Source organism: Harpia harpyja, chromosome 25, assembly GCF_026419915.1.
Source record: "Harpia harpyja isolate bHarHar1 chromosome 25, bHarHar1 primary haplotype, whole genome shotgun sequence".
NCBI classification, from domain to species: Eukaryota; Metazoa; Chordata; class Aves; order Accipitriformes; family Accipitridae; genus Harpia; species Harpia harpyja.
In genome coordinates, this window is record NC_068964.1 from 205,943 (window position 1) to 215,039 (window position 9,097).

Genomic DNA, 9,097 nt, shown 5'->3' on the forward strand with positions numbered 1-9,097 from the left:
CCCCCCAAATGGCAACATTTTACCCCAAAACTCATCACCCCACCCAAGGCCCCAGCTCAGAGACCCCCAAATAGCAATGTTTTGCCCCAAAACTCATCATTTTGCCCCAAAACACATCAACTCGCCCAACACCCTGGCTCAGAGCCCTCCAGATCGCAACATTTCACCCCAAAACTCATAATTTCATCCCAAATCGCATCACTCCATCCAACGACGCAGCTCAGAGCCCCCCAAATTGTGACATTTTGCCCCCAAACTCATAATTTTGCCCCAAAACGCATCACCCCGCCCAACGGCCCAGCTCAGAGCCCCCCAAATTGCAACATTTCACCCCAAAACTCATCACCCCACCCAACAACCCAGCTCAGAGCCCCCCAAATTGCAACATTTCGCCCCCAAACTCATCATTTTGCCCCAAAACTCATCACCTCACCCAACGCCACAGCTCAGAGCCCCCCAAATTATGACATTTTTGCCCCAAAACTCGTCATTTTGCCCCAAAACGCATCGCCCCACCCAACGACCTAGCTCAGACCCCCCCCCCATTGCAATGTTTCACCCCCAAATTTCTCTCTTCCCCCCAACGCTTTGCCCATTCTTGCGTCCCGCTGCTGCGGGGGGACAACATCATTTGGGGCAAAACCCGGCTATTTTGGGGGTGGGTTTAACCCCTTCTTGCTATTTTTGACCCGCTGCTTTGCATGCCTCTGCTCTGCTTGACCACTTGCGGAGGCAGTGTTTCGGGGGGGGGGGGGTGTTATTTCAAGCAACGCCAACCAATAACCCTCCCCCCAAAACCCCTTTTTTAGCCCCAAAACGGGCACCAGTGGCAGATCCCACTCACCAAAAAAAAAAAAAAAGCCAAAAAACCGCAACTTCCCCAAATTATCCTCCTCCCCCGCCCCCCCCCCCCCCTCCGCCAGCAACTTCACTCCATCGGGTTTTTTATTTTTACAGCTGGACACCTGGGTCCCTTTTGCGTTATCGGGTATTTTCGCCCCGGAAAAGGGAGATTTGAGTCTATTTGGGGCAATTTGCTGCTTTTCTTTGGAAGAACTTCTTCTTTTTTTTGAGGGAGGGGCAAAATTGGGAGCTGGCGGGGGGGGTTGTATGCTGGGCGCAGCCAGCTCCAAGGTGTCCCCCCCACCTTTGCAAGCACCCTGGGGTTGTTGGAGGGGCACCGAACCCCCCCAAAAATTGGGGTGGCAGCGGGGGAGGAGAAGGAGCCGGACGCTTGGGTCCCATTTCCGTGGCGAAGGCCCAGGGTGGGGGGGGGTGGGGGGGTCCGGGGGGGGAACCGGTGGCGTTTGCGGGTGCTGGGGGTGGGGTTTCCCCGTTGACGAAGCCGTCAGCAAGCGGCATTAACTTCTTTTCGGGCTTGGGGCAGGTTTTGGGGTGAGTTTCTGGAGTTTTAGGGGATTGGGCGGGGGGGGGAAGCCCCAGGGTCTGGTTGGAGGGGGGGGCGGTGGAGGAGTTTTGGGCCAAATAGGGGTTTTTTTTCCCCCAAAAAACCCACCTGTCGGGGTGGCAGTCGCTGCCTCCCGGTGCAAAGGAGTGGATGGAGGTGGAGCACCCCCCAGCTTTTGGCTAAAATCCCCCATTTGGGGGGAAAAAATCCTCCTTTTTTAGATAAATATCTCCCTTTTTAGAAAAGATCTCCCCCTTTTTGCAAAAAAAAAACCCCCAACCCTTTCCGCAAAACTTTATTATTGTTGGAAAGATCCCCATTTGCGCAAAAAAGCACCCCCCCCGCTTTTAGAGAAAACCTCCCTGCTTTTGAAAAATTCCTTTTTATGGCAAAAAAAATCCCCCTTTTTCCACGAGAATCCCTCTCTTTTTTTCCACAGAAACCCCTTTTAAACCCCAATCCCCCTTTTTTTTAACAAAAATCCCCCCCCCCCCTTCCCGCCAATATCAACCCTTTTCCCACCCCACCCCCCCCCAGTCCATTTCCTGCATTTTTCCGGGTCTTTCAGCTCCTTTTCCTCACTTTTTTTGGACCAAAAGTAGAGGAAGGGGGGGGGTGGGAAATGACCAAAAGGAGGGAAATGACCCCAAAATAGTGTCCTTCCCACAGATCATGGAGGGAAAACACCAGGAGGGGCCGGAGGTGCGAGGGCACCGGGGTAAACGCCGCCGGCTGCCGGGTAGGTGAGGGTGGGTGGGCTGAGACTGGGTGAAACTCATGTCACGAGTGGTGGGACCAGAAGGGGACACGGGGAACCGCGCGAGTGGGGGTGGGCGTTGACGCCGCGGCCCGTCCCGCCGCAGGCCGGATCTTGGTGGCCGCCGCCGCCGTCGCCGCTGCCGGGCTCGTCGCTGGTGCTGTCGCCACCGCCGCTTTGCTGGCAGGTAGGAAATTTGCCCCCCCCCCCCCCAAAAAAAAATGGGGTGGAATCGGGGAAAAGTGGGAGTGGGGAGAATCTGGGGCAGTGGGGGGGGGGGGGATGGGGACATGGGGTGATGGGATGAGAGGGGACACATGGGGGGGGGGGACATGGGTGACAGGGACCCCCCCCCCCCCCCGAGTGGGAACTCCGTGGGTGAGCAGGGTTGGGATTTGGGTGGAAAAAGTCGATTTGGGTGGAAAAAGTCGATTTGGGTGGAAAAAAGGTCATTTGGGGGATATAGGGGGGAATCCCAGTGGGGGGACACAAGGGACAGGGTGAGGGGTGACATGAGGGGGGGGTGCAGGTGATGGGCACCTCGGCCACCCCCAGGGTGGGGCACCCCATGGGTGAGTGGAGCTGGGATTTGGGTGAAAAAAGGCCATTTTTGGGACAAGGGGTGAATCCCACAGGTGGGGAATATGGGCGGCGGGGGACGGGGTGACACTGGGGGCGGGGGGGGGGATCGTCAGCGGGCGGTGGGTGCCGCCGCCCGCCCTCCGTAGCGCGACGGCCCGTTTTGGGGTGAAAGGTGGGGATTTTGGTGCAGGTGCGGGGGCCGGGGGCTGCGGCTGCCCCCGGGGCTGGTTGGGTTTCGGGGGTCGCTGTTACCTCTTCTCCGAGGAGGAAGGCAACTGGAGCCGCGGGTTGGGGCGCTGCCGGGATTTGGGGGGGTCCCTCACCCCCCTCGACACCCCAGAAGAGAAGGTGGGGGGCACCCAAGGGTGCTGGGAGGGAGGGGGGAGGGTGGATGGATGCTGGGAGGGCACCCAAAAGTGGGTGGCTTTGGGGGGGGGGAGTCCCCTGGGTGGGTGCTGGGGGGTCCCTTGGGAGGATGGTCGGGGCTTGAGTGACCTGGGAGAGTGGTGGAGGGTGCCCATGTCCCCATACCGATGTCCCTGTGTCCCCGTGTCCCCACATCCCGTGTCCCCAGGTGTCCCCATGTCCCTATGTCCCTGTGTCCCCATGTCCCTGTGTCTCCATGTCCCCATAACCAATGTCCCCGTGTCCCTATGTCCCCATGTCCCCATAACCAATGTCCCCATGTCCCTGTGTCCCCATGTCCCCATGTCCCCACGGTCCCCATATCCCCATGTCCCATGTCCCTGGGTGTCCCATGTCCCTGTGTCCCCATACCAATGTCCTCACGTCCCCATGTATATCCCCATGTGTGTCCTTATGTCCCTGTGTCCCTATGTCCCCATACCAATGTCCCTGTGTCCCTGTGTCCCCATACCGAGTCCCTGTGTCCCTGTGTCCCCATGTCCCCATACTGATGTCCCTGTGTCCCTGTGTCCTCATGTCCCCACATCCCGTGTCCCTGGGTGTCCCCATGTCCCTGTGTCCCCATGTCCCCATAACCAATGTCCCCATGTCCCCATGTCCCCATGTCCCCACGGTCCCCATATCCCACGTCCCATGTCCCTGGGTGTCCCCATGTCCCTGTGTCCCCATACCAATGTCCCCATGTCCCTGTGTCCCCATATGCCCACACCCCCATGTCCCTGGGTGTCCCCATGTCCCCATGTCCCTGTGTCCCCATGTCCCCACGGTCCCCATATCCCCACGTCTATGTCCCTGGGTGTCCCCATGTCCCTGTGTCCCCATACCAATGTCCTCATGTCCCCATGTATATCGCCATGTGTGTCCTTATGTCCCTGTGTCCCCGTGTCCTCATGTCCCCACATCCTGTGTCCCCGTGTCCTATGTCCCCGTGTCCCCACGTCCCCATGGTCCCCATATGCCCACACCCCCGTGTCCTGGGTGTCCCCATGTCCCTACCGTGTCCTCCTATCCCCCTGGGGTAGGTCGACCCCATACCGATGTCCCCATGTCCCCATGGTCCCCAGTAACCCCACGTCCCTGTGTCGCTGGGTGTCCCCTCTGTCCCCCCCCATGTCCCCATATCCCCCCCATGTCCCCGGGCGTCCCCCGTTGTCCCCAGACGCTGCTGGCACGACACAAGGGTCCTCCCCACCACTGGGTCGGGCTCTGGAAGGACTCGCAGCACCGCTGGCGCTGGGCCAACGGCTCCCACTCCCAGCCCTGGTGAGGGACTGGGACACGGTGGGGACAGTGGGAGGGGGGGACTGGGACACGGTGGGGACACTGGGGAGGGACTGGGACACGGTGGGGACATGGGGAGACGCAGGGGAGGGATGGGGAGAGGGAGGAGGAGGGGGATGGAGAGGTTGAGGAGGAGGAGGGCTGGATGGAGGGATGAGGAGGGATGAAGGAAGGATGGGGAGGGATTGAGGAGGAGGAGGAGGGATGAAGGAGGGAGGGAGGGGGAGGAGAAGGAGGGATGGATGGAGGGGAGGAGGGATGGAGGAGGGAGGAAAGGAGGGATTGGGAGGAGGAGGAGGGATGAAGGAGGGAAGAGGGATGAAGAAGGAGGAGGAAGAGGAGGATGAATGATGGAGGGACCGAGGGACAGGGGAGGAGGGATGAAGGAAGGATGGAGGAATTGGGCAGGAGGAGGAGGGATGGAGGGATGAAGAAGGAGGAGGAAGAGGAGGGATGAAGGAAGGACGGCAGGATGGAGGGATGAGGAGGAGGAGGGATGGAGGGATGAAGGAGGAGGAGGAAGACGAGGGATGAAGGAGGGCTGGAGGGATTGGGGAGGAGGAGGGATGGAGGGATGAAGAAGGAGGAGGAAGAGGAGGGATGAAGGAAGGAGCAGGATGGAGGGATGAGGAGGAGGAGGGATGAAGGAGGGCTGGAGGGACTGGGGAGGAGGAGGGGATGGAGGGATGAAGAAGGGAGGGACAGGGATGAATAGAGGGATGGGGGAAGAAGAGGAGGGATGGATGGAGGGATGAAGTAGGGAGGCAGAGGTGGACGGAGGGATTGGGGAGGAGGAGGAGGGAGGAGGGATGAAGGAGGAGGAGAAGGGATGTTGGAGGGACGGAGAAGGGACGGCTGGAGGGATTAGGGAGGAGGAGGAAGAGGAGAAGGGATGAAGGGGGGGAGACGGCGGAGGGAGGAAGAGGAAGGAGGGATGGAGGAAGAGGAGGCCGGCCTGCCGGCAGGTTCACGGTCCGCGGCGCGGCCGACTGCGCCTACCTGGGGGACGCGGACGTGCAGACGGCCAGCTGCGCCTCCGAGAAGCACTGGATCTGCGCCCGGCCGCCCGCCTGAACCCCCTGGGGTGGGGGTGGGTGTCGTGTCCCCCCCACCCATGGGTGCTCCCCCCCCCCCCCCGCCCCCCAATAAAGGAGCTAGAGCAGGAGGGCGTCGCGGCGGCAGAGCCAGCGCAACTCGGCCCCGCAACTTTCCAACGGCCGAGCGACCCCGTCGTAGCACCCCGCAATCCCGGCCCTGGCCCCCGCGCTGCCCGGTCCTGTGGGGGGTACCCCAAAAAATTAGGGGTACAGCCCAAGTTTGGGGGGGGGAGTTACCCTAAAATGTGGGGGTGGGGGATGGCTGGAGAGTTGGGGGGATGGGGGAGGTTGAGGGGGGAGGGGGGTACCCCAATATGGGTGGGGAGAGGGGTACCCCAATATTGATGGGGATGGGGAGGGGGTACCCCAGTATGGGTGGGGAGAGGGGTACCCCAATATGGATGGGGATGGGATGGAGAGGAGGGGGTACCCCAATATGGATGAGGAAGAGGGGGGGCGCCCCGATCTAGATGGGGATGGGGAGGAAGGGGTACCCCAATAGGGATGGGGAAAGGGGCACCCCGATATGGATAGGGCTGGGGAGAGGGGTACCCCAATAGGGATGGGGAGAGGGGTACCCCGATATGGATGGGGGTGGGATGGGGAGGAGAGGGTACCCCAATATGGATGGGGATGGGGAGAGGGGTACCCCCATAAGGATGCGGAAGAGAGGGCACCCCGATATAGATGGGAATGGGGAAGAAGGGGTACCCCAATATGGATGGGGCTGGGGAGGAGGGGGTACCCCAATAGGGATGGGGAGGAGGGGTACCCCAATAGGGATGGGGATGGGGAGAGGGACACCCCAATATGGGTGGGGATGTGGAGAGGGGCACCCCGATGCAGATGGGGGTATGGGGGAGAGGGGCACCCCAATATGGGTGGGATGGGGGCTACCCTAAAGGGCTGGGGATGGGAAGAAGGGCACCCCGGGGTCACACCCTCCCATGGGACACCCCCCCCCCCCCAGGTCCCCCCCAAATCCCAACTCACGGTGGGGGCTGCTGGGAGCCGTCGGGCCAAATCCAGGAGTGGGCACGAAAACGCAGCCCCACCCAAAGGGGGTTTGGTTCCCCCCATCACCCCCTCCAGGGAGGTCTGGGGGGGCCAAAGGGGGGGGTCAGACTGGGCCCCCCCCCCCTTGCACCCCCAAACCCACCCGGTAATCCACAACCCGGGATGCCCCCCCCAGTCGCAGATATTTTGGGGATGCTGCAGCATCAGATGCCCCAATCCCCTCCTCCCCAAATCCCCCCCCCAAATGGATATTTTTTGGGGTGCCACAGCCTGGGATACCCCCAAATCTACCCACAATGGGTTTTTTGGGGGGTGTTGGAGCCTGAGATGCCCCAATTCCTCCCCTAAAATGGATATTTTGGGGGGTTCCGCAGACTGGAATGCTCCAATCCCCCCCCCCAAATGGACAATTTTTGGGGTGCTGCTACCTGGGATGCCCCAATCCCCCCCAATAATGGATATTTTTGGGGGTGCTGCTACCTGGGACAGCCCAATCCACCCCCAAAAACCCCCAATAATGGATATTTTTGGGGGTACTGCTACCCTGGGATGCCCCATTTCCCCCCCAAAGCCCCCCCCAAACTGTTGCTTTTTCGGGGGTGCCACACTACGAGATGTCCCCAAACCCACCCATAAGGACTATTTTTGGGGGGTGCCGCTGCCTGCAATGCCCAATATCCCCCAAATCCTTCCCCAAAAGTGATATTTGGGGGGGTGTTACACAACTTGGGACACCCCAATCTTCCCCCAGCCCCCCCCCCCCCCCCCGGAAGGTATTTGGGGGAACCAGCATCATTTTGGGGGTGTCTCACCGCAGCCGGGAAGTCGCGGGGGCTGAGCAGTCGGGCAGCGCGGGCAGCGCAATCGCGGGCAGCATCGTCCCAGGTACGGGCAGCTGCCGAAATTCGGTAGCAGGCAGCAGCTCGGGGGGTCCAGCCGGGGGGGCAGAGGCCACAAGGAGCCTTCGGCCTCCCCCGGCCGCCGTCGTCTTCCTCTTCTTCCTCGCACAGGTCACGGCGAAGGGCAGCCGCCAGCTCGGCCGCGCTCCCGTTACAAGCGGGTGCCGTCGGTATCGGGGTCCCCGTCGGTCGCCCACTCGCTGCACCCAAAACATCTCCTGAAGTCAACCCAAAAAGTTGGTGGCCCTTCCCCAGCCCGCCGCTGCTCCCCCCTCCCCATTTCTTACGTCATCACCCCCTTTTTTGATGTCAGCACCCCTTTTTGATGCCATCAGCCCCTTTTTTGGATGTCATTGCCCCCTTTTGATGTCATTGCCCCTTTTTTTGATGTCATCACCCCCTTTTTGATGTCTCGCCCCTTTTTGATGCCATCACCTTCTTTGATGCCATCACCCCTTTTTTTTGATGTCATCACCCCCTTTTTCGATGTCATTGCCCCTTTTTTTGATGTCATCACCCCCTTTTTTGATGTCATCACCCCTTTTTTGATGCATATCACCTTTTTGATGTCATCACCCCTTTTTTGATGTCATCACCTTCTTGATGCCATCACCCCTTTTTTTTGATGTCATCACCCCCTTTTTTGATGTCATTGCCCCTTTTTTTGATGTCATCACCCCCTTTTTTGATGCCATCACCCTTTTTGATGTCATCACCCCCCCTTTTTGATGTCATCACCCCCTTTTTTGATGTCATCACCTTCTTTGATGCCATCACCCCTTTTTTTGATGTCATCACCCCCTTTTTTGATGCCATCACCTTTTTTGATGTCATCACCCCCTTTTTGATGTCATCACCCCTTTTTTGATGCCATCACCCCTTTGTTTGATGTCATCACCCCCTTTTTTATGTCATCACCCCTTTTTTGATGCCATCACCCCCCTTTTTGATGCCACCGCCCCCCTTTCTGAAGCCATCGCCCCCTTTTTCCCCTCCTCAACCCCTCTCACCATCCTTACCCCCCCCACCTCCCCCCTCCTTTTTTGGCACCCACCCCCACCCCCACCTCGGGGCACCCCTGGGTGGGGGATGGGGGTTCAGCGCCGGCGTCAAACGGCTCCACGGGGGTGAGAGGAAAACCCGCGAAAACGATGATTCAGCCCCAAAACGGTTGCGGTGGAGCTGGAGGGGGGGCGGGGGGGGTCACCCACAAGCTCCCCCCCCTATAGAAGCTGTACCCATATAGGGCCTATTGCCCTACATAGCAGCTGTCCCCCTCATATAGAAGCTCCCACCCTATAGGACCCCCCCCACTCACCGAGCACCCCCAGGACGCCGATGGTCCCCCCAGGATCAGGCCCCCGGCCAGGGCCAGGCTGGGCGACAGGGGACACCCCCGGGGACAGCGGCCTGGGGGGGGGAGAGGGGATGGGGACAGTGTGGGGACACCCCGGGGGTGGTCCTGAGTGCACTTCAGCCAGGGTCCTCCCCGTCCCTCCTCCTCCTCCCTCCTTCCCTCTCCCATCCCTCCTCCATCCTTCCTCCTCCTCCCTCCATCCCTTCTCCATCCTTCTTCTCTCCTTCCTCCCTCTTCATCCTCCCTCCCTCCTCATCCTCTCTCCCTCTTCCA

The 9,097-nt window shown here is 60.2% G+C and overlaps 1 protein-coding gene across 1 annotated transcript; it reads left to right on the plus strand.

The window, feature by feature from the left end:
• Window positions 1-2,008: 2,008 nt before the first annotated feature.
• On the plus strand, window positions 2,009-5,528 carry LOC128135824 (C-type lectin domain family 2 member B-like). Its single transcript, XM_052774895.1, has 5 exons — window positions 2,009-2,147; window positions 2,272-2,352; window positions 2,938-3,095; window positions 4,333-4,436; window positions 5,420-5,528. The coding sequence occupies exons 1-5, from the start codon at window positions 2,081-2,083 to the stop codon at window positions 5,526-5,528; spliced, it is 519 nt and encodes a 172-aa protein (XP_052630855.1). The 5' UTR covers window positions 2,009-2,080.
• Window positions 5,529-9,097: the final 3,569 nt, after the last annotated feature.